Source organism: Bos mutus, chromosome 16 (assembly GCF_027580195.1).
Source record: "Bos mutus isolate GX-2022 chromosome 16, NWIPB_WYAK_1.1, whole genome shotgun sequence".
Lineage (NCBI taxonomy): Eukaryota > Metazoa > Chordata > Mammalia > Artiodactyla > Bovidae > Bos > Bos mutus.
Genome location: NC_091632.1, coordinates 28,272,071 through 28,298,376, shown reverse-complemented (window position 1 = coordinate 28,298,376; position 26,306 = coordinate 28,272,071). Strand labels below are relative to the sequence as shown.

General features: G+C 39.2%; 1 protein-coding gene across 1 annotated transcript in view; it reads left to right on the top strand.

Moving 5' to 3' along the window:
- The window catches only part of PAPPA2 (pappalysin 2), a 315,464-nt gene that overhangs the window by 94,118 nt on the left and 195,040 nt on the right, over nt 1-26,306 (top strand). Inside the window, exon 3 of the mRNA XM_005905526.2 lies at nt 18,704-18,849. Within this exon, the coding sequence (XP_005905588.2) occupies nt 18,704-18,849 (146 nt within the window). The remainder of the gene's footprint in view (nt 1-18,703; nt 18,850-26,306) is intronic.

The window sequence follows — 26,306 nt, the reverse complement described above, 5'->3', positions numbered from 1 at the left end:
GTTCACTCAGACTCACGGCCATCGAGTCAGTGATGCCATCCAGCCATCTCATCCTCTGTCGTCCCCTTCTCCTCCTGTCCCCAATCCTTCCCAGCATCAGAGTCTTTTCCAATGACTCAGCTCTTCGCATGAGGTGGCCAAAGTATTGGAGTTTCAGCTTTAGCACCAGTCCTTCCAATGAACACCCAGGACTGAACTCCTTTAGGATGGACTGGTTGGATCTCCTTGCAGTCCAAGGGACTTTCAAGAGTCTTGTCCAACACCATGGTTCAAAAGCATCAATTCTTCGGCGCTCAGCCTTCTTCACAGTCCAACTCTCACATCCATACATGACCACAGGAAAAACCATAGCCTTGACCAGACAACCAGTAATACTTTTCCTGGAGTCTATGAGTGACAGAATATTTTTAAAACATCTGTTTTATTATCTAGTTATCCTTTGTATTTCATTGTTTCATCTAAAGGAGTTATATGGATACAGAAATGGCTCTTTTCTGCATTGCAATGTGTATGTCCCACAGTGGGATTTGTTTTAATTCTTTTTAGGAATATTTCTTAATATTGAGAAATATTTAATCTATCATGACAGACAATACTGTACCATAGAGAAATTGTTGTAGAATCACAAACATCTCAGTTACAGTTTCATCCCTCCACCTGTCAGCAGCATAATGAAATCAATGCTTTGATGAGGGACACAGACTGAGCTAAGGTGGGTTCAGCTGCTGGGACAAATGTCAAGAAATCTTCCTAGGAGAGGTGACATCTGTACCAATTTTGACAATGTGTAGTTATTGCAAAAATACACTGGAAAAGAGCATTCTAGGCTAAATAATACATGTGAACTCTCATGGAACCAAGGGAGAGCCTAACAGAGGCACAGAACTGTAAGTAGTTTGGGGATTCAGAAAAAACAATAGAAGAGAAATAACAGTGAGAGATGAAGTTAGTTACATAGCAAGGGCCAGATCATGAAAGGTTTGAAGATGTATTAAGGCATTTGGATTTTGTCTCAAATACACTGAACACCATTGATGTGTTTTAAACAGGAACACGGTTTGCTCAGATTTCCATAAGGGAGATGAAAGAAGATGGAGGAAGATGGGAGATATTCCAGGCAGTAAAGATTTTGCTCCATAAACATGAGAAAGTACGACAGTGTAAAACAATAGTAAACAGTGGAAGGGAGAGATTTTAGAAATATTCAGAATGTATAACTTATAGGACCTGGTAAATGATTGGATATGGAAGTGAGAAAAAGAGAAGCATTTAGGGTAACTATAGACTAAACCACCACCACCACCATAGGGTTCTGGTTTAGATACAAAGTATTGGTGAGGTCTGTCTCCATGATTCAGTTAGTTCAGTTCAGTCACTCTGTCGTGTCCAACTCTTTGTGACCCCATGAATTGCAGTACACCAGGTCTCCCTGTCCATGACCAACTCCTGGAGTTCACCCAAACTCATGTCCATTGAGTTGGTGATGCCATCCAGTCATCTCATCCTCTGTCATCCCCTTCTCCTCTTGCCCCCAATCCCTCCCAGCATCAGAGTCCTTACCAATGAATCAACTCTTCACATGAGGTGGCCAAAGTATTGGAGTTTCAGCTTTAGCATTAGTCCTTCCAAAGAACACCCAGAACTGATCTCCTTTAGAATGGACTGATTGGATCTCCTTGCAGTCCAAGGGACTCTCAAGAGTCTTCTCCAACACCACAGTTCAAAAGCATCAATTCTTCGGTGCTCAGCTTTCTTCACAGTCCGACTTCAAAACGTGAAAATTGAATGGAAGGATGAGTTGAGTTTTAGACTTGCTGAGTTTGAGGTCTCTAAGGCTTTCCCAGTGACTCAGTGGTAAAGAATTTGCCTGCAATGCAGGAGACACAAGTTTGATCCCTGGGTCAGGAAGATCCCCTGGAGTAGGAAATGGCAACCCACTTCAGTATTCTTGCCTGGAGAATCCCATGAACAGAGGAGCCTGGTGGGTAACAGTCGAAAGGGTTGCACAGAGTCAGACATGACTAAAGTGACTGAGCATGCACATAAGGCATGTTTAGGCATGATGTTTAGGCATGATTCATTATATATATATATATATATATATATATATATATATATATATATCAGAAAGTGGAGGATGGGCCCTGGGGGAGTGACGGGGAGAAAAAGAAAAAGAGGTGTATACATGAGAGTGTATATGAAGGAATATCTTTAGAGATAGGAGGCAAAATAGGAATATGATGACACACTGAAGCCAAGGGAAGAAGAAGTTTCAAGAAGAAAATGACCAACAATGTCAATGCCCTAGAAAGATCAAGAAGATAAGGACAGAATGTGTCCACTTCATAGAAAAACTGGGACATTATTGATGACCTGCAGAGGGAAATTTTACTATGAATGTTGAAGATGAAAGCAGAAAATTTTGAATTCAATTTATAATTAACAATTTTTCATTGTATAGTTTTTATAAATTCAAAATCTGGAAGTGTTAATTGCTCAGCCATGCCCGACCCTTTTGCGACCCCATGGACTGTAGCCCTCCAGTCTCCTCTGTCCATGGAATCCTCCAGGCAAGAATACTGGAGTGGGTTGCCATTTCCATTTTTAGGGGATCTTCCTGATATGGATTGAACCTGGGTCTCCTGCATTGAAGACAGATCATCTGAGCTACCAGGGAAGCTCAAAATCTAAGAATGATCATATACTGTGAAATCATTAATAACAGCAGAATTTCTTCTTTGTCCTGCTCTTTAGATTTTTCAAATTAGGTGTTTAACTAGATTTGGGAGAAGGTGGCATCAAAGTATTTGTTACTGAACCTCATCTAATTAACCCCCCTACATCTCTCTAGTAAGTGGTTGGTGTCCTTTTCTGTCTCCTCCCACAATTAGTATCTCACACCTTCTAAGTCTTCTCAAGTTCCTATCCCCATTACCTCACGCTGTGTCACAGGAGATACCCCCACCTTCTCCTTTATTTCTAGAGCAGCATTAATTAGAGAAGCATTCCTCAATGTAATACCTGCCATCAACCCTAGAAACCTTGTGCATTCTTTCCTCCCTTCCCTCCTCCCTTTCTAATTCGTGAGCAATTTTCTCTTGATATTCAAGGAGATTCCCAGGAAGTGATGCCAGAGACAGGAATTTTTGTAATTTACTGAGGGTTTCTTTTAGCAGAAAGGGATGAGGAAAACAGAAAAACAAGCAGAATGATGGGCTAAGCAAGCATGTGGTCTCACAGTCCAATCCCATAGGGAGCTCTGGAGCATAAATTGCATCATGGATTTGGTCCTATCTTGGGGCAAAGGCTGGCTTTTTGTAACTTTCTGTCAATTGGTCATTGTCTGCCAGCCACCCTGGGAAAAGGCAGACATAACCATGCTTTGAGGGAGCTCCTATTTGGAGAAAAGAGATTTTTCCAAAGAAAAGCACCAGCAGTAAGCTGTTAGCCAGTACTCACAGTAGCTAGGTGTTGGTGGTACCTGCTTGGGCGGAGCACCAACAATATCCACCACTTCTGTGCATGATGTATCTTTTCTGATGGGTTCTGCATTTAATTACACTAATTAAATCTTTCTTTCCCTTTTATATTATCTCCCCTTACTGCTGTTTTCCTATTAAACTATTTTGCTGCTGCTGCTGCTGCTAAGTGGCTTCAGTCGTGTCCGACTCTGTGCAACCCCATAGATGGAAGCCCACCAGGCTCCCCCGCCCCTGGGATTCTCCAGGCAAGAACACTGGAGTGGGCTGCCATTTCCTTCTCCAGTTCATGAAAGTGAAAAGTGAAAGTGAAGTCGCTCAGTCATGTCTGACTCTCAGCGACCCATGGACTGCAGCCCACCAGGCTCCTCCGCCCATGGGATTTTCCAGGCAAGAGTACTGGAGTGGACTATTTTAGTGATGCTTAAATCTCCTACCATAAACATTTTCCATCCTCCTCTACATCCTCACATTTTTTCCTTCACTGCCAAGATCCTTGTCTTTGCCCATTATCTTCTCTTCCTTAAGAGCCACTCATTCTCCAACCCACTGCAGTCTGGTTTCTGCCTCTACTGTTTTTCTGAAATTGCTTTTGTCAATGTTACTGACCTTCTTGTTTCTAGTTCTGGTGGAGACTTTTCTGTTCTTCTGCTATTTCAATCGCCAGGAACATTTGGATTGATCTTCACCCTGGGCTTTGGAGATGCCAACTCACCTGGATTTCTTCCTACCTCTTCATCACTGCTTCTCAGACGTCTTTGCCAATTTCCTTTCTTCTGCCTATTCCTTAAAGTTACTATTCCTCAGTGTTTGATTTGGTACCTTCTCTTCTCACTCTGTATACCTTTTCCTGGACCAGTCTGAGCTTCTGAGACCATCAGAAAAGATCACCCTCTGCTGTTCTATGATATGTAATTCAGAAGTAAACACATATTTTTAAACAAAGGAGAAACAATATGGTCTCTCTAGTCTTTTAAATCGTACAGCTCTGGATAAATTTTTGAAAATGAACTACCTAGAACACATGCTTTCTTTCTCTCTCTCCCTCTGTTGGATCCCTAAGCATGTATTGTGTTGAGTAAACCTATTAGGAGGTCAGGAATGCATTATCTCATTCATTCTACAGTTTTTATTATTACCAATTTCTGAATTTACATACTGCTCAGATCTAAAGAACCATATATACAAGCATCTAATAAGCATCTATAATTTGATTATCACAATGACTTCAAACTGTCACCAAGATCTGTTCCTCCTTCTATTTCCCACTTCAGTGAATTGTGTTAAGCAGTTACTTAATTTAAAACCCCAGGGGTCATTTTGGACTCTTCCTCTTGCTCACCCTAACCTCATCCAGTTCACCACCAATTGCTATTAGTCCTTTCCCTAAATATCTCTCATATATATCCACAGCCTCTGAATAGGTTTCTCTGCCTCCAGTTTTGTGCTCCTCAAATCCATAGATACTTTCTGAATTGAGGAGTGTGTTATTCCACCTTACAAAGTCCAAGTATAAAGGATTTTCAATCATCAGCGTTCTTATAGAATTCATTCACCTGTCCCATATCAATAGAATAGAAAGTTGAGAGTTCCGTTTGGTGAACTGACTGAACTGTCAGTTCAGTTTGAATCATCAAAAAGAACTGACTTCTGTGGCGTATGTATGTGTGTATGTGCACGTGTATGACATAATATGCAAAGAATGTTTTGTTTGAAAACAGGGTTTGAAATAAACCTTTTAAAATAGTCTAAAGCAGTGAAAGAGAGAACTAAAAGAGGAAAGAAGAGAAACACACACACAAAAGACTAAAATATGGGATGACTTCATGGGTCTTTACCCGTGAAGTTGAAACACATCATATCTGCTCCAGTCACCCACAAGGACCACTTCTCTAGGGAAAAGCTTCCTATTTTTAAACCTAGTGTAATGCCTGTGGAATTACATTGCCTATTCCCACCCAGGCCCCCAGAGTTTATCATTACACACTGTTTTTGCCAAGAACCTGTTCTGTCTCTAGTTATCAACAAAGAGATGTCAAAGGGCATACACTTGGGGCTTTGGGTGTATTTTTGTCTCTTGTTCTCTACCAGAGGAGCAGATCCTGTGTGCTACCCTTTGAAATCTAGTTCTTTCAGATGTAAACAGGCCCTGTGGCTTAGGATGGTTCTGCAGCTGGGGAGTATCGGCAAACTTGGGAGGTGGGAAGAGTGGGGTGTTCTCTGCCTCATCTTCAAGTTACAGCCCATCTGCACCATTCATATATTCAGCTAGTATTAAATGAGCACTTAATAATATGCAAGATGATGTGCGAGGTTGTTCTCACAATGATGTGGTGCTTGACTTCTGGGAACTTTGTCCAGCTAATGAGATTAGGAATGCTCTATAATATTAAAATAAAGAATGCTTGGTATTATATATACATAAATATATGCACACATGTATATGTATCTGTATGTAAAGACCTATGCATACCTATATGTGTAGGTTACACATATGCATGCTGCTGCTGCTAAGTCACTTCAGTCGTGTCCAACTCTGTGTGATCCCATAGACGGCAGCCCACCAGGCTCCGCTGTCCCTGGGATTCTCCAGGCAAGAACACTGGAGTGGATTGCCATTTCCTTCTCCAATGCATGAAAGTGAAAAGTGAAAGTGAAGTCGCTCAGTCGTGTCTGACCGTCAGTGACCCCATGGACCGCAGTCTTCCAGGCTCCTCCGTCCATGGGATTTTCCAGGCAAGAGTACTGGAGTGGGGTGCCATTGCCTTCTCCGACACATATGCATACATATAAATAAATGTGTGTGTGTGTGTATGTGTGTGTATATATATATATATATATGTAAAGACCAATACAGAAGAATACAAATAAGAAAAGAGAATTACTTCAAATCCCATGACCTGTTTCATCCCCTTCTAAATATCTAGATTGACATTTGATATGGTTTGAAATAAATAGAATTATACTTACTGTTGTACAGCCAGACTTTTTACTCAATAATATGTTGGGGACATTTTTCAATTTTAATAAAAAAATCTAAATTATTGTTAATGATTTCATGTGAATGTTATATATTCTTAATTTATATTGCCAGATCCATGGTAATGGAAGTTTGCACTACATTTTTTTGCGATTATACTTGTGCTTCCTGTTACACTATTCTATGTTATTGCACTATATTTTTTGCTATTGTTCCATTATTTTTGGTGCATGTATGAAACTCATACAAATATCTTCTTAAGTTAAATATACTAGAGGTAAGATTTCTACTGTTGGCAGATATTACCAAAGCAGGCTTACATATGGTAATTACCTATTCTAATCTGTCTATTATAGACTAGACTAAATGACTTAGAAATTCAGATTTAGGGGCTCCTTTCAGTCTGGGATGATCATTGTGGGATTCATGGGAAAGTTAAGATAGAAAATGGGCCTTGAATATTAGATACATTTTTGATAATTATATATGTAAGGAAAGTACACCTTAAACAAAGCAGTGAGGCAAAAAATAAATGAATTAATTAAAAAACCAAATGAATAAAAATGACTCAAAACAAAAAACTCAGGAGCATGTTTGACATCAGTGAGTAAATCAGTTTTGCTCAATTGATGGCATAGTGGAGTTGGGGCGATCCTGGAGGGTAGGCTGAGTGTCAGATGAAGGGCAACTTTGAGTGGCAACTTATAGGGTATCTGCAGGGCTATCGTGTAGGGCTGAGGGAACCAAGAGGAACAGAACACCAATTCGAATATCATATGGCATGGGCTGGAGTACGTATATCATTAGAGCGAGAAAAATAAGAAGACATCTTAGCACATGACAAAGTAAAAATGCTCTATTCCAGATAGTGACAGTGGGAAAGGGAATATAGGAATGTATTCTAGAGACTTTGTGAAAGAAGAGTCTATAGAAGCTGGGACAAAACATCCCCTTAATCACCAACTTCTATAGAATCTTCTTTGACAAAGTCTCTAAACCCCAGCTGCCATCACTGAGTCATGCCAAGTCTGCTAGACCCACACCAGCAAAGAGGGTTTGCCTCACAGCCTACTTCTCCACACCCTCACTGCCAGTGGCTGAGCTGGGCACTGTAACACAATGGTCCAGCCCTGCTTGGAGGCAAAGAGAGAAGCAGCAGTCAGAAGTGAGGTCTTCATGTTGGCATCACCTGCCAACTAGAGCCCAGCTGATTGGTAGACTCTAAATGACATCCAGATCCCTAGGTGCAAGGGAGCTGGACCAATGTAGAGTTCAACTTTCCTGTTTTCCAGAACAGGAAGATACGTAGAAGGAGGAAAGAATTGATGTGCACAAACCAGCTGACAGTATCCACCAGAAACTTCAAAAAACCTTACTCATGTCTGCTTCTCTGAGCTGGTTTTCCCTCTGTCTCCCATTCTTGCATACAGTTCTGGGCACCCTGCTGTTATAATGCCTTGCACCTTGCATTATAATCATTTGTTTCCATGGTTGTTTTCTTCACTAGACTGAACTTCTTGAAAACGAGAGTCATGCCTTATGCATCTTTTCATTGCCAAGGCCCAACACAGTGACTCACAGATCCTAGGGAGACCAACTGAAGAACAGGGGAAAGAATGTGGGCTTTGGAGTTAAAGGAACTCAAGTTTAAAACTTGCCTCCAAAACTTACAAGCGGTGTGGTTTGGGGCGAGTGACTTTATCTCTGTAAGTTTTAGTTTCTAATCTGTAAAATAAAATAATACTGACTTCATAGACTTGAGAGCTTACATGAGAAAATATATATGAAGCATCTGGCATGTATTTGGGATTCAGTTCATTGTGATCACTATTATTATTAGGGATACATAAACTATTGCCAAGTTAATGACTTATTAAGTGCATTTCTTCATGATTATTTGTCTTGGCAGCAAAGCAGACTTTGAAGAGTTCAGTTTTTTCCCTTCTGTATTATTATACTCTATCTTGCTTACTATTCTGAATGCAGATTTTATAAATTTTAAAATTTATCACTTTGCATTTTTATGTTTATGCTGGCTTTATATTTATTTTTGACCTTATTTTTTTAATAGTTTGTGCTGTTCCTCTTTCCAAAATCTACATATGCTCTGTTAAAATTTTAGCTCAGCAAGGAGTTCTTTTACAGAACCTCGTTCTTCCTATTACTTTCTGTCTCCTTTCTGCCTTATTGGGATAACCTAGAATTATGCTGATTTTCAAGGTTTATACACTTTCACCTACAAAGGGCCATTTTCCCCTTGAGACTATACCATATTCCCTTTTAGAAATCTGTTTTCTTGAACTCTAATCCCTGATGTTACCAGTCCTGGCCATTGCAAGAACTAAAATAGAATTTCTTTCATTAAAAGAACTCTCCCGTGCCATGTCACCATCTAGTTCTTTCTTATTAATATGAATTAAAATAAATTATCATAACTCTGCTTTTTTCTTGAACGTTTTTGAGAGATATTACCCACAAGTCATATAAAGTATTTATCAGAAGTTCTGCCATTGCTATTAGCAGCACCTGTCTTCGGGCAGAAACTTTCTCACCTGAAGTTCTAGATTATCACTGTATTTTTATTCTGTGTCAGTTTTAGAAACTGCCTTTGGGATGTATCAAAGCTATCCTTTGCCTGACCATGCCCAGCAGTAGTTTATGCCTAGAAAATGTTCATTGCTATTTTATTTTCACTAAATGTTTTCCATTGTGGATTTACTTCGGGTGTCTTATTTCAGTTGCATTTCCTTTCTTTTTGCACTGTGGTATTACTTCTATTTCACTTAACTTCATTTCTGTCACACCAGGTATGCCTGTCCTCAGACATAGTTGTCTTCAACAAGTGACTAGCTACCCAGAGTCTTTAAGCTGATACTTGCTTTCCTGTATTATGATTTTTGAACTTTGTTGCTGATTATGTAGACATTTGAGACCTTAGATATTGTTATTAATAATATAATGTTTATTGATGATGTCTTATGTGTGATTTTTATATATGTTACCTGATTTTTATTTCTAATAAGTATACACAGATTATACTTTCATTATTCTCATTTTACAGATAAAGAAACTGAGAAGGAATGATGACAGGCAGCTTGTCAGTGCCACATGGCCAGTGAGTGGTAGAGGTGGGACATGAGACCAAGTCATTCTGGCTTAAGCACCTGTTCTCCTCGGGGTGCTGACATGCTACCTCTGACTTATGGTTCAACCATTTTCTCTTAAGTTTTACTGGGTACTTCTTCCCTCATGCTTTTCTTTTTTCTTATCCTGACCCAATAAGCTATATGGGTATTTTTATGCTACCCTTCCAAATAAATTTCAGGGTGTGACTCTCTTGGTCAGATAAATAAACTACTGCCAAGAACTGGAAAGGTGGAATTTACTCTCTTCTGCCTTTTGAGCCAGTTATCTAGGCAATCATACCTTCTTTTAAAACAGGTTCTTTGCTTTGAAACCATCTTTGGAAGCCAGACATTCATTCTCTGCTCTTTTATTTTCCAAAGATATTGTATTTAAGTGAGAGAAGATATATGCATTTTCTATTCCTGCTGCAACAAGTGATCACAAGCTTAATGGCTGAAAATGACACATATTGATCACCTTACAATCCTGTAGGTCAGAAGTTTGACATGGGTCTCACCAAGCTAATATCAAGGTGTTAGGGCTGTGTATCTTTCTGGAGGATCTGCAGGAGAAACCACTTCTTTGCCTTTTCCAGCTTCTAAAGGCTGCCCACATTCTTTGGCTTGCAATCCCCTTCCCTTCAGCTCCAAAGCCAGCAATGTAATATTTCTCTGACTCTGCTTCCATGGCCACCTCTTTCTGTGATCACAGATGGGAAATGTTCTCATCTAATTGGATTGGACCCACTTAGAAAATCATGAATAGTCTCCTCATCTCAAAGTGCATTCCTAAGCATCACTGCAAAGTCCCCTTTTCCATGTAAAGTAACATAGTGCCAGATTGCAGGGATCAGAACATGAACAACTTTGGGAGTATTATTCTGCCTAGCACAGAAGACATTAGACTTCAAATCCTTTAAATTTCCAGTTAACTCTTATATTTCAACCTCAAGTTCTTACAATACATAAACATTTCAGGAGAATAATTCCATTTTATTTCCAGTAGTACTACTCACTCCCATATGCATTAGCAGAAGTGAGTTAGTATTTTGGGTGTAAAAAGTGTTGTCAAGTTCTCCACATTTGAATTTCAAGAAAAAAAAAAAATGTTGTTCCCAGTTGATTATGTCTGAGAGATGATGATATCTTGGCTCTTTTGTGGCATTCAGAAGAGAAACAATCATCATTTTGAGATCTTATCTTCCTGGGGTCATTAGTAGGTGGTTATTGAGAGAATTCAGAGAAGGCAATGGCACCCCACTCTAGTACTCTTGCCTGGAAAATCCCGTGGATGGAGGAGCCTGGAAGGCTGCAGTCCATGGGGTCGCTAGGAGTCGGACACGACTGAGTGACTTCACTTTCACTTTTCATTTTCATGCATTGGAGAAGGAAATGGCAACCCACTCCAGTGTTCTTGCCTGGAGAATCCCAGGGACAGGGGAGCCTGGTAAGCTGCTGTCTATGGGGTCGCACAGAGTCGGACACGATTGAAGCGACTTAGCAGCAGCAGCAGCAGCATTGAGAGAACTGAAGTCAAGGGTAAGGGAAGGAAGTATTGAGGAGGAATCCTGGCTTTTCTTCTCGTGTCATAGAGAGGGTAATAGAGGTGGCAGCAATTCAGAGAGAGGCACTGGAGGAGAAGATAGTGTGGGGAAGAAGACTATGAGTTCAGTGTTAGAGACAAACTGAATATCCTCCAGTCCACATGCCCCCTGAGAACGAATGATGTCACACTGCTATTAACAATCAAATTACACGAGTAGAATGTATAACTATAAAATCTTATCTTCATACATTGCCCCTTTCTTTAGTATTTCTGGGAGTCTTCAGACTGGTGTGCCATAAAAACCCATGCCCACTGGCATCTATGGTTCTGTTGCTGTTCGCTGTTGCATGCTGGCAATGGTATTTACCTTGTCTGCTGACACTCAACATTTCCAGCTGATGCTCTGCCCTCACTGTTTCTCTAGGGAAAAGCTGGCCTTATTAGTGAGCTGGCTTCTAATGCAACCCAAGGCTGTAAAACTTTCAAGTGTTAGAATGGTGCTGACAGCCCTTAATTCTTTCCAGAAATGGAGAGAGTATCCCTTATCCTCAATTGGTGCTTCATTTTGTTATTAGACCTTAAAGTATTGCTTATGTATCCTGGGTTGTACCAGTTTTCCTATGAAAAGAGTTCTTTTTGTTTCTTACTAAAGAACTCGAAATCCAGTCCCTAAAATCAAGTAACGGACAGAATGTCACTGTGGTTCTTCCCTTGTCCTTGCCTTTTTGGTTTTCTGTGGACACCGTCACATACTGCTTCTGCCTTTGGCCAAAATTCAAATCCTTCTTGCAAATACATCCATGGAAAAATATCCACAGATTCATCAATTAGACTACTACTTCAGATGGGAATTAAAATTCAGTGTCTGAAATTTGTTTCTGCTCAGGTAGAACACCCATACCATTGACATGTTGACTTCAAGATGTCTGTGGGGGATCCAGATACACACACACACACACACACACAGGCACTTCATAGTTCAAGAATAGAAAATTTCCCAGTGGTGAACAAGGTGAATGACAAAAGAATGGATTGCAATCATGACCCAGGAGAATAACTTATAAGAATCAGAAAGGGAAAGAGAAACCCGGAATGGAGACTAAGAATCTGTGATCACAAAAGCAAGGAAAGAATTGGGAAAGAACACTGCAATAAAAGCAGAGAACTTCAAGAATCAGGAAGTAACTAACAATATAAACATGAAAGTGGTTCTCATAAAAACCAGGTTACAGTGGGATTGGGGGGTATGTGATGAAAACAGAAACAAATGGGAGATGAAGAAATTATCCTTTCAAGAGATTTGAATTAGAAAGGAAGAACCCTTTTTTCTTCCTAGCTATGATTTTCTCAGAAGCCTCATCCTGTAGGAAAGAAGAAAGGTAATAAAAATAAGTAAAGAAATAAATGTTGGAGTGTGTTTGTGTGTGAGGGAGTGATTAGTTCAGTCCAGTCACTCAGTCATGTCTGACTCTTTGCAACCTCATGCACTGTGGCAAGCCAGGCTTCCCTGTTCTTCACCAACTCCTGGAGCTTGCTCAAACTCATGTTCATTGAGTCGGTGATGCCATCCAACCATCTCATCCTCTGTCATCCCCTTCTCATCCTGCCTTCAATCTTTCCCAGTATCAGGATCTTTTTCTAAGAGTCTATTCTATACATCAGGTGGCCAAAGTATTGGAGCTTCAGCTTCAGCATCAGTCCTTCCAATGACTATTCAGGACTGAGTTCCTTTAGGATTGACTGATTTGATCTCCTTGAAGTCTAAGGGACTCTCGGGAGTCTTCTCCAATACCACAGTTCAAAAGCATAAATTGTTTGGTGCTAAGCTTTCTTTATAGTCCAACTCTCATATCCATACATGACTAGTGGAAAAATAATAGCTTTGACTAGATGGACCTTTGAGGGCAAAGTGATGTCTCTGCTTTTTAATATGTTGTCTAGGTTGGTCATAGCTTTTCTTCCAAGGAGCAAGTGTGTATTAATTGCATGGCTGCAGTCACCATCTGGAGGAATTTGGAGCCCCCCAAAATAAAGTCTCTCATTGTTTCCATTGTTTCTCCATCTATTTGCCATGAAGTGATGGGACTGGATGCCATGATCTTAGTTTTCTGAATGTTGAGCCTTAAGCCAACTTTTTCACTCTCCTCTTTCACTTTCATCAAGAGGCTCTTAAGTTCTTTGCTGCCATAAGGATGGTGTCATATGCAAATCTAAGGTTATTGATATTTCTACCCGAAATCTTGATTCCAGCTTGTGATTCCTCCAGCCTGACATTTCACATGATGTACTCTGCATATAAGTTAAATAAGCAGGGTGACAATACACAGCCTTGGCTTACTCCTTTTCCTATTTGGAACCAGTCTGTTGTTCCATGTCCAGTTTTTACTGTTGCTTCTTGACCTGCATAGAGATTTCTCAGGAGGCAGGTAAAGTGGTCTGGTATTCCCATCTCTTTCAGAATTTTCCAGTTTGTTGTGATCCACAGAGTCAAAGGCTTTCGCGTAGTCAATAAAGCAAAAGTAGATGTTTGTCTGGAACTCTCTTGCTTTTTTGATGATCCAATGGATGTTGGCAATTTGATCTCTGGTTCCTCTGCCTTTCATAAATCCAGCTTGAACATCTGGAAGTTCACAGTTCACGTACTGTTGAAGCCCGGCTTGGAGAATTTTGAACATTACTTTGATAGTGTGTGAAATGAGTACAGTTGTATGGTAGTTTGAACATTCTTTGGCAATGCCTTCTTTGGGATTGGAATGAAAACTGACCTTTTCCAGTCCTGTGGCTACTGCTGAGTTTTCCAAATTTGCTGGCATATTGAGTGCAGCACTTTAACAGCATCATCTTTTAGGAATTGAAATAGCTAAGCTGGAATTCCATCACCTCCACTAGCTTTGTTCAAGGGAGTGATAGAGCTCATGATAAGTGGCCTACATTTTATCATCAAAGAAAGAGGCATACTTGTGTAGGAGTCAGAGGAGATTGAGGTTGGTGAGGAAGAAGGGGCAAGAAAAATGGTGAATATTTTGAATAATTCCTGAAGAAGAGATAACCATAAACAATTTAGACAAGTGCCACTAAAGATCCACATTAGATCAGAAATAAAAAATCAATCTGAGTTAGGGTGACATTGAGAATGGTGTGCAAAGGTCATTGGAAGTAAGGGAGTGTGTTGACATTTCTTCAAGTGACTCTAGGAGCTGGGCAAAGGGAAAGACTGTGAGTCAGACTGTGAAGCCCTTGATGTGTATGGGACAGCCAGGGGATGGGAAAATGAAAGAAAATAGAAAGATACAGTGACATATTAGAGTGCCACATGCACAGTAGTAGGAGCACTTTGAAAGAGGTAGAAAACACTAAGTTTTTGAAGTTGCCCTAAGCATCTAGGAGAATACTAGTTAGTACTCTGGGGACCTGTAAGCCTTATGGTGTGAGAACAGCCCAAGGATTGGGGGAGCAGGTCAAAGGGGATAGTCGCCCAGAGGAAGAAACAGAACTGGCAAAGTGGCTAGCAGATGCAGGTGGCAGAGGGAAATCATTCTGCGTATTTTGTGTTGAGAACCAACGGATGGACAACAGTGACAGAAAGATTTAGATTTAACCAAACCCAGATATCCAAGATTTGGCCCAAGTTGTTTCTGTGAGGGGAATTGGCTGAGGGTCCTTGGGGGCATCTGGTTTTGTTCTCCTGGAGGCTGCCTGACCACCTGTGGCATGCAGGCAGCATCTTCCTCTGGAGGGGGCTTGCTCTGCCTGTGGGTAACAGTGCCCTGGGTCCCAGTCTTAGGGCACACATGTATGCATCTTTTTATGTCTCATTTTTTAACATGAGAATTTTTGATGCTCATTCAACTTCCTTCAGACAGCTCAGGATCTTTTTCTTCTTTCTGGCCTGAATTACTTCTCTTGGTTTATAAGGGAGCTGTTTGACTGACTATTAAACTAGAACACAAGAGGCATTATTGTTATATTCTTTTACTTTTACCTAATCAGAAACTAAGCAAGAGTTGGGACTTTCATGGAAAGTTAGATATTAGAGTGTGGCTGCTGCTGCTACTGCTGCTAAGTCGCTTCAGTCGTGTCCGACTCTGTGTGACCCCATAGACCGCAGCCCACCAGGCTCTCCCGTCCCTGGGATTCTCCAGGCAAGAACACTGGAGTGGGTTGCCATTTCCTTCTCCAATGCATGAAAATGAAAAGTGAAAGTGAAGATGCTCAGTTGTGTCCGACTCTTAGCGACCCCATGGACTGCAGCCTTCCAGGCTCCTCTGTCCATGGGATTTTCTAGGCAAGAGTACTGGAGTGGGGTGCCATTGCCTTCTCTGAGAGTGTGGCTAGGGGTCAGCAGTTGTGGAGCCCAACAAAGGAATGTGGTAGGCTGGACACTGGACAATGGTTAATCTCAAATCAGTAGGTGACAGTGATAAAATAGTGAAACAAGTGTGTATTCTTCCAGGAGGCATACCAGAAATAATAGACTTAAGTTATGGCAGAACAACTTGCTATGTCAGCCTCAAGGAAAGCTTGATTTTGAGACAGTGTTTATGAAGATCCAGGTGAAACTTCACTTTGCTCTGTCTAAGCCCTCAGAGAGAAGTTCATGGCGAGTATTTCCATCTAGGGTGTGGAGAAGATGAGTAAAGGGAGATCTTGGCAGAAATTAAGTAGATTAATACAGCTTGTCTCTCTTTTCAGGGTCCTAGGTGGAATGGTGGTAAAGAATCTGCCTGCCAATGCAGGAGATGCAAGAGATGCAGGGTCGATTCCTGGGCTAGGAAGATCCCCTGGAGGAGGAAATGGCAACCCACTCCAGTATTCTTGCCTGGGAAATCCCATGGACACAGGAGCCTGGTTGGCTATAATCCATGGGGTAGCAAAGAGTCGAACACGACTGAGTGACTGAACACATCTCTCTTGTAATACATAGTTCTAGACAGTTCATGAACCTATGCTTTTTATGACATTTATGTATATTGGTCCCGGTCAGTTCATGAGCTTATGCATTTTATGACACTTATGTATGTCATTTCTTCTTTGAATATTAAGATATTTTGGATGACAAGTATATCTCTTAATAACTTATTTCTGAAGCAAGATGTTATAGTTTGAATTTTTGAATAATGTCCATTCTCTTCACTGTAGGTCTGAGCCAGGCTCTGGTCATATTAGTGGACAAACTAAGACATTTATGTTATTAGCTCAGATTAAATACTGAAATGGCATACATGTATTATAATAGGTGAGGCAGTCTACGTGCAAAGTGAACACCCTTTGGATAGCTACACTTTTACCCTTTTTTGGTTTAGGGAAAAATCTGGACAAAAATGTTTGTCTCCAACAAAATAAGACTCTCCTCTATAGTTTTCATTAATGACCGTTTCCTACTGTCTCTAGCTTTTAAAAATGTATTTTTCCCTTATACTTGCCGACTTCTACCTATGTCTTTTTGGAGTGCAGGAGTTAGAGCACTGCATCCAGTTTGCTACCACTCTCATCTGGAAGAGTAATTTATGGCTGGGAGAGGGATGGGCAAGGAAGGAAAGGGAAATGAGTAGACCCAACCGATGAGTTGGTGGTGGAGGAGGAGGCCTCTTGGAGAATGGCTCAAAGGAAATTATTGGAACTGCTGGGTTGAGGGAGAACAGAAGGATGGTGGCCAAGGTTGGTAAGTGGCAGACAGGGAAGCCAGGAACACACAGGTAGCCCAAGTAAACCATGCCAGGAACAGGGGGACTTGGGGGAAGTGAGGGAGGAGAAAAGAGAGAAAACTGTCAAGTTCCCAATTCCTAATTTTAGTGGGCTCTCTGAAAAGGAACAGAGGGTGCAGTTTTTCTTCCTTGGTACCCTGCCTCTGTGAAGGCTCAGTCACTGGTCCCTCTCCTTTCTTTTCTAATCGTTTCTTTTTTCCTTTCCTTTTCTTTCTTCTCTCTTTCCTCCTATCCATGCTACCTCTTCTTTCGTCTGACCGATTAGAACATCTCCATGTTGAAGAGTTACTTGATGTCATCATAGCTCCAAACCATCGATTTGTCATTGCAGGAAATTGTAATTGTTTTTAATAAAGGAGAAAAGGAAAGGGCATGTGACTAATGTCTGTGGAAAACCAGGCAACAGTTCAAAAACCACTGAGTCTCCAGGAAAGCAGAAGAAGGAATATCCCTCTGATCACATCTGACATCACTTCATGGAATCTGGATGGTTTCTTGGGAGAGGAGAACTATTTTTCCAAGATATTATAAGTCAATAAGAAAGGATATTTTAAAACCCCCTTTCTCCTAAGCACTTTTGGTTTTAAAGCAAAGTCTTTTTGTGCTTCTTTATTCCTCTTTTTGGTTCTGTGCCAAAGAACACAAATACAGTCTTCTTTGGGATCTCTATTTCTTGGATACTCCTTGCCAATATATCTTACATGTGGATTAAATAGATGGCATCAACAGTATAGTTGGGAGGCAAAGCAAGCAAGAGAAGAGGGTCATGGTGTTCTCACATGAGCTTCGGGGTTGAGTGATTTCAGTGTCTGCAGCTTGTCTACCAGAGTAGTAAGCATAAAGCATCAATCTATAAAGGATATTTTCAACTATGTTGAGAGAGCTGTCTGCATAGTTGAAGCTGTGATAGGATCATTGCCATTTTTGGAGCAGCATTTCCAGTGAATCCAAGGGGCGACTCAGTTTTGGTTTAGTTGTTCTTTCTTAAAATAACTCTCCATTGAGAATGATGAGGCTCTGTTTGCTCATGGTGAAGTTTTAAGTTTCACTCGTGTCAGGAAAATGAAGGTCTTTGACTATATATGAGCTTTAAAAGAGATCGAATGCTTGTTTCCCCCTTTATTTTATGGGCCATGGGGCATGTGTTTTTAATAGACCTTTAAGTCTGCAAATAAGTACAAACATAATATTACCTAGTTCTTTGAAGGCCACCAATAGAGATACTCAGTGAGTATAAAGTAGTCAGAGTAGGGTTAGAGAGTTTATGGATTAAGGTACTAGAAAGAGAAAAAATATACATAAAACTAATATTTTCTGCAGTAGCTTTATGTTATCCTTTCCTTCCTATAACTCATCTCTTTTTCCTCTTTAATTTTGTGTTTCCTGGTTACTATTTACCTTTTTTAAAAATGCCCAAAGCAAGCATATGCTGAAATAGAGATTTAATCAATCTTCTTATAGTAATGATCGTGCAGTGTGATAGAACCAGAGACTGAGAACTGGAAGGCCTCATTCACCATGGACTGGAGAGTAATTCTCAAGGCATAGAATTAAGAGTATCATTGGGTTTATCTTGAAGAAATAATCTAGGCGTTAAGTGGGGAACTGAGTATGATGTCAAATACTGAGTATTCATATAAATATTATGGTGCCAAAAAAGGTAGGATATTATTTATCTTGGAATAAATATTCTAAATGAGTATTAGTGTCTTTTTTGAGAGCACCATGATACCTGGTCTCAGCCTCTTTGCCCTTCTCCTCTAAAAGGCAATGATGGTTGGGAAGCCAGAGTCTGATTAGATCTGGCTCTGTTCCTTTCTATGTACTGATCCTTTGGTGTGACATTTCCTCTCTTATGTGCTCCCCAGGGCGTACATGAGTGTGAAGGAGCTGAAGGAGGCACTGCAGCTCAACAGCACCCACTTCCTCAATGTCTACTTTGGCAACTCAGTACGAGAAGACCTTGCAGGTGCTGCCACCTGGCCTTGGGACAAGGAAGCCATCAGTCACCTGGGTAAGTAAAGTTGAAGAACAACTACAGTTGGAGAAATGAGCAGGTTGGAAGGGAATCTGTGAAAGTTAGTTTGGGGGGAAATGGAGAGAAAAATAAATTTACTTAATAAATTAGCTTCTTTGGGCTGATAATAGCTTTGAGGAGAGTTTTTCAAAATGTTTTAATGAAGACAGGTAAGATGTACTAGGGCAATGTGGCAAATACTCAGAATGTTCTAGATCAAATATTCAGAAGATTCTAGACCAAATAATCTAGATGCAAATAAATTGCTGACATGGGATAAGATCCATTTTGTGTCTTGATTAATCTCAAGAGGGAACCAAGCAAAAAGGTGGCTAGACTGTGAAATCTGGTTTGCAATAATCACTGTGCCAGAAGATTGCTGGTCATCTTGCATGGATGTGTCCAAAAGATTGGGGAAGGAATAAGAAGCAATAGGTTAACAATAGATGAAAAGATATTGTTCCTGTTCAAGAGGAAACCAGAACATAGAAATCCCTGTAGCAAATTAGGTCAGCATACAGTAGGGCTATATATCTCAAGAAAGGAAGAGATAATAAAAAGTTAAACCTGTAGTGATCCAGACTGAATGCTTTGTTTATCCTGGGTTTCATTGGCTCTATAGTCATCTGATACAGTTTTAGGGCTCTCCTTTTATCATTAAATTTTGTATTTTCAGTTGTCAGTATATGATAAGTCAGAAATTTGTGAGGTGAGTGGTGCTGTCCAAATCAAAACTAATGTGAGTCATTCTAGTCTTCATGGTTGTAAGAGGCAAGCTGGAAGGTTATATGCCAATAAATCATTTAGTAGTGAGTTTGAGTATCTTGAATTATCCTCATGATAAACAGTGGTAACAGAGGAGCATACAAAACTTTAAGAAAATATCTCCAAATTGGCTCACATCTGATTCACCAAATGTTACGTTTCAGTATATATGACAGCAAGGTTTATCAATAATGGTTTCTAAGAATCCTAGGTCAGTCATTGGGAATTGAATCTACTTGTTCAAAAAACCTTCAAAAAAAAAAAAAAAAAGATCTGCCTAGCCATTATGGAGACAAATCTTGGCCCCTTAATAAGAATTGTTGAGATGGGAGCAGAGCCTTGAGTATTTTCTAACTTTTCTGGTACTAGGCCATTGACAAAATTCATTTAAATAAAAAAAATGGACAAAATACCAAAAAATTAGCTACTTGAAAACATCAGACATCAGCCAAGACAATGATTTCAGAGAACCAATCCTCAATTAGAAGAAAGCTGCATTGACGTGAGATCTACATATAGCTCAGTTTTGGGGTTTTGTTTTTTTCTCCTTGAGGGAAATTGCCAATTCTCAGTAAAAGTAATAGAAGCAGATCAGAGAGCAGCAGTCCAGAGCATGTTTCAGTCTCACTACTGGGGAGACAAAAACTATAAGTCAGAACTTCTAAGGTATCCAGACTAGAGGGATCAAGTTCCCAGAGAAATAGAAACCATGGAAAAAATGAATGTGATATTCTACTCATAATTTTAAGATATTTTCTGATTTCTGAACTATGCATTCTCTAAGTCAGTGACCAAGAAAACAAGAATTGCTATAAAATAGCTGCTATTAGATAAAAAAGCTGAAAAGTAATATCAGGAGTCTTACAGTGGGGGGGGACAAAAAAATGGAATTGAGATTCTGTCAAGGAGGGGCATTGAGACACTCTATGAAATACTCTTCATAGACATTCTATGAAGGAAAACATAAATAGTCTAGCTTACACAAAGCATAAAATTCAGCCTGAAACACTCTTAAATACCTGTTTTTAGGAAGGTCATCTTGCCTGGAGGATCCCACGGAAAAAGGAGCCTGGCAGAATACAGTCTATAGAGTCACAGAGTCAGACATGACTGAAGTGACCTAGCAGCAGCAGTAGCAGCATCTGCCTATATTTAACTGCCTAACAAAAGAAAGTTAAATATGCCCTGGAGGAAGACAATATCATCAAAAACCTCTACAAATTTCCATGCACAATGTCCTGAAACCAGTAAAAAAAAAATTCCAGTTATGCCAAGAGACAGGATCAAATGATGGTAAACAAAACTAAACAAAGAAATAAGCAATCACTCCATAAATGCAGATCCACAGATTATCCAGATATTGGAGTTATGGAATAGTGGCTTAAGATAATTATGATTAATATGTTCAAGATAGATAAAAAGTTGTAGAGTGTCCTCAGAGAATTAGAATCTATATTAGTGAATCAAAGGGAAATTTTAGGACAAAAATATAGTAGCTAAAATTAAGAAATTAATAGATTAGTTTGTGAGCAGGAGAAAAGATTTAGAAAACTAAAGAACACATAGATATTGAAGCTCAAAGAGGAAAAGTGATGTAAAAATATAGAAAACAGCATGAAGCATTTGAGACCTGATGAAAAATTCCTACTGTAAATTGGAGTTCGAGAAGCAAAAGAGAAAGATTTTGAGGCAGAAACAATATCAAAGAGATAGCAGCTGAGAATTTTGCAAGGTGACAAAAAATATCAAACTACAGATTCAAAATGTTTCTCAAACCCTAAGAAGGATAAATAGAAAGAAAATCACAACTTGATTCATTATAGCAAACATGCTGAAAATCAAAGGCAAAGAGAAAATACTCAAAAGTAACCAGAGAAAAATTGTTACTTTAAAAGAAGCAGCAGTAAGATTGGCATGCTGATTTTTCAACAGAAACTATGGAAGTCATAAAACACAGATTGATAGATTTTTTAAAATGCTAAAAGAATAATTGCCAAGTTAAAATTCTATATTCAGCAAAAAAATCTTTTAAAGAAAAATTAAACATATTTTCAGACAAAAATAGATAATTTAATACCAGCAGTAAAGTAAATATTGAAGAAAGCTATCCAAATAGAAAGAAGATGACCCCAAATGGAAACAGAGACATACAGAAAGAAATGAACCACACTAGATAGGAGAAAAATATTAAAAGTAATAAAAAAATTTTTTGGTTTAAAATATATGTGGTTAAAACATGACAACAATGGCATGAAAGGCAAAAAGAAAGTAAAGTAAATTAAATGATTTAAGCCCCTTCTATACCAATATCTAGAAAAATTACTGATTTATTCATTTTAGACAGCTTATATATACCTTATATAAGAATTAGATCAAAATTCTTAGATCAAAATAGATCATAGGTTTAAATATAAAAAGTAATACTGTATAACTTCATAAAGAAATCATAAGAGAAAATCTTCAGGGCAAGGTTAGGTGAAGAGTGCTTATATATCACACCCAAAGCATAGTCCATAGACATGACAATGGATAAATTGAACTTAATCAAAATTAAAATTTTTTGTCTGAGAAACACCTTATTAAGATGAACAAAGCAATGGCAGACTTGGCAGAAGTATCTGCAAACCGTCGTACATCTCACAAAGGATTTGTGTCTATAATATATAAAGAACTTTGAAAACAAGAGTAAACAAATATTCCAGTTAGAAAATGGGCCAAAGCACAGACATTTTGCCAAAGAAGATATACAGATGGAAAGTAAGCACATGAAAAAATATTTAATATCATTAGGGAAAAACAAATTAAAGCCACAATGAGGCTACACTTACTAAAAGACCTAAAAAGTAATAATAACAATACTAATTGCTAGTGAGAATGCAGAGAACTGGATATTGCATATATTGCTAATGAAAAAGTAAAACGGCACAACCAGTTTGGAGAATACTTTGGCAGTTTCTTGTAAAATTAAATGTATACTTACCATATGACCCAGTAACTGGACTACTGAATATTTGTCCCAGAAAAGTGAAAATATATGTCCACTCCAAAACCTGTGTATTGATCTTCATAGTAGCTCTATTTGCAATAGAGCAAAACTGGAAATGACAAGAGTATTTTTTAGTGATAACTTTAAGCAAACAATGATACATCCGTACAGTGGAATGTGCACGTGTGCCTGCTGTGCTCAGTCGCTCAGTTGTGTCCAACCCTGCAACCCCATGGATTGTAGCCCACCAGGCTCCTCTGTACATGGGATTTTCCAGGCAAGAATACTGGAGTGGGTTGGCATTTCCTACTCCAGAGGATCTTCCTGACCCAGGGATGGAACCTGCACCTCCTGCTTGGCAGGTGGGTTCTTTACTGCTGAGACACCTGCGAAGCCAACAACACTACTCAGTAATAAAAAAAAAAACCAGAGTATTGATACATGCAACAATTTACATGGATCTCAAGGGTGGTATGGGGAGTGAAAGAAATCTCACAAGTTGTATGTTTGAGAATATTATATAATATTCTCAAAAATTCATGTGGTATTCTCAAAGTTAAAAAAGAAGACTAGAGAGAGAGAACAAGCTAGTGGTTGTCAGGGGTTAGGAATAGTAGAGGATTGAGGAGAGAGGTATGCGTGAGGGGGGGCACGAAGGATAATAGAGGAGCAATCTTAATGGTGATTGAACGTTTCAGTGTCTTGATTGTGGTGGTAGTACACCAAGGTATACGAACATGTGATAAAATTTCACAGAACTACATGCATACACACCAGACTGCATGCAGAAACTGGTGAAATCTAAATAAGGTCAGTAGTCTCTATGCATAAATAGAACATATCACATAGAGCTTTTTGAAAGCTCACTGAATGAAGGGATGAATGAATAAATGAATGAAGGTATTAAATTTAAATGGTTTCAAGAAATGTTTGTTCAAACTAGGGTTCTGTAACAACCTAAGGGGTGGGATGGGGTGGGAAGTGGGAGGGAGTATCAAGAGGGAGGGGACATAGGTGTACCTATGACTGATTCAGTTGATGTATAGCAGAAACCAACACAATATTGTAAAGCAATTATCCTTCAATTAAAAATAAATATTTTTTTAAAAAAGAGAAAAGAAATATTTAAATTATGTCATTGGTCACTGACTCATAATGAATTGAAAAAGAAGCTGGGGATTTTAAATTTTATTCTTAAACCTTTTAAGAGTAACTAGTTCCCCACCACATGTTTCCTAATTTGTTTTTAAGAAGTAGAAGAGTAGACTGAACAGCTGAAATGTCTGACTCAATATGAAATTTCTCATGTTCTTATTTACTTTTTCTTGTTCAATCATAACTGTGATTGAATAAAGGAACTATATTGACCTAAATCAGGTGTAGAGTAGTACAGACAGCTGAAATAACATGATAGAGGAAGACGTTTATGATTTTCTAAACACAGTCTTTACAAAACTCAAGATAAGATTATCTGTGTCAACATTCAAGACTCTGTATTTTGAGGGTCACTTGAGTGACCTGGCAGATAAGTACACTAGTCTGAAAGTTGGAAGATTGAGGCCAATTTCTGACTACAAACAGCTTAAGTCACTATGTGGAAAAACCAAGGTAATCTGTGGTCAACCCATTTCTGACCTTAGCATGATTTTGTACTGTCAATGCTGTGGTAATGCAGGGCAGAATCTTTTTTAATCAGTAAATGAATAAGTGAGATCCCCTTGAGCTCAGTGTTTTGACTATCTCTACCTTTAGTGTACAACAACACTTAAACTGAAAACATGTCTTCAAAGGCAGAAGTCTTAAGTTAGTGCTTGTTATTATTGTTCAGTCGCTAAGTCCAACTCTTCATGACCCCATGAACTGCAGCATGCCAGGCTTCCCTGTCCTTCAGTATTTCCTGGAGTGCTCAAATTCATGTCCATTGAGTCACTGATGCCATTCAACCATCTCATCCTCTGCTGCACCTTCTCCTCCTGTCTTCAATCTTTCCCAGCTTCAGGGTCTTTTCCAATGAGTTTGCTCTTCGCATCAGGTGGTCAAAGTATTGGGGCTTCAGCTTCAGCATCAGTCCTTCCAACAAATATTCAGGGTTGATTTCTTTTAGAATTGACTGGTTTGATCTCTTTACTGTCCAAGGGACTCTCAGGAGTCTTCTGCAGCACCACAGTTTGAAAACATCAATTCTTCAATGCTCAGCCTTCTTTAGAGTCCAACTCTCACAACCACACATGACTACTGGAAAATTGAATTGAATTCATTTCATGGTAGTGTCAAAGATAGAATAATTAGAAGAAGTTCACTGTAGGGATATGCACAGCAAAATTGGGAGACAGACAGGCAAATACAAACTTATAGTCATACTATGTGAATCTGCCGCACATGAGGGCAAGTAGGAACGTGACAAGAAAGTGCTTGGTTATGCCAAAAATATCAGAGAAGAAGGGGAGAGCGGGCTGAGGGGCTGAGGCTGGAGGAGAGAGTTAAAAGATAAGCAGAAGTTTGTGTGGCAGACAATGGCAGGGCATTCCAGAGAGAAACAAAAGGTAGATGCCAATGTTTAGACTGTTATAAATCTAGACTTGCTTAGAAATGGAATGTCCTTGGAATCGCTAGAACAGTGCTCTTCAAACTCATTTTTGCTTTCTTGTAACTCCTAAAAGACTTTTGAAAAACCCCTTTACCCCTTCATAGATTTTAAAAGTAACAACTAAAAATTTAGCCATAAGTTTAAATTATAGCAATTTAATTATATTATATTGCTGGTATATTATCTAAATTATTGACATTTAAAAATGCTTTTTAAATCTCCTCTACTAAATGTATCCTCACTAACATAACAATTTGATAATTACTATCATTCATTTAAAAATGTATGGCCATGTACTTTTTTTCCCATTTTTAAAAAAAATTTTTTTTTAGATTATTTTAGCATTCTTTTATTTTTTAAATTTTATTTTATTTTTAAACTTTACAATATTGTATTGGTTTTGCCAAATATCAAAATGAATCCGCCACAGGTATACATGTGTTCCCCATCCTGAACTCTCCTCCCTCCTCCCTCCCCATACCATCCCTCTGGGTCATCCCAGTGCACCAGCCCCAAGCATCCAGTATCTGCATCGAACCTGGACTGGCGACTCGTTTCATACATGATAGTATACATGTTTCAATGCCATTCTCCCAAATCTTCCCACCCTCTCCCTCTCCCACAGAGTCCATAAGACTGTTCTATACATCAGTGTCTCTTTTGCTGTCTCGTATACAGGGTTATTATTACCATCTTTCTAAATTCCATATATGTATGTTAGTATACTGTATTGGTGTTTTTCTTTCTGGCTTACTTCACTCTGTATAATAAGCTCCAGTTTCATCCACCTCATTAAAACTGATTCAAATGAATTCTTTTTAATGGCTGAGTAATACTCCATTGTGTATATGTACCATAGCTTTCTTATCCATTCATCTGCTACTATTTTAACATTGAGAAATTGCTCATTGCTCCTTTTTTCTCTTTGGATTTGTGTTTCCACTTCATTGCTCCTATAGAAGTTTGTGGGCTTCCCCGATATCTCAACAGTAAAGAATCTGCCTGCAGTGCAGGAGACATAAGAGATGCAGGTTCGATCCCTGGGTTGGAAAGATCCCTGGAGGAGGGAATGGCAACCCACTCCAGTATTCTTGCCTGGAGAATCCTAGGTACAGG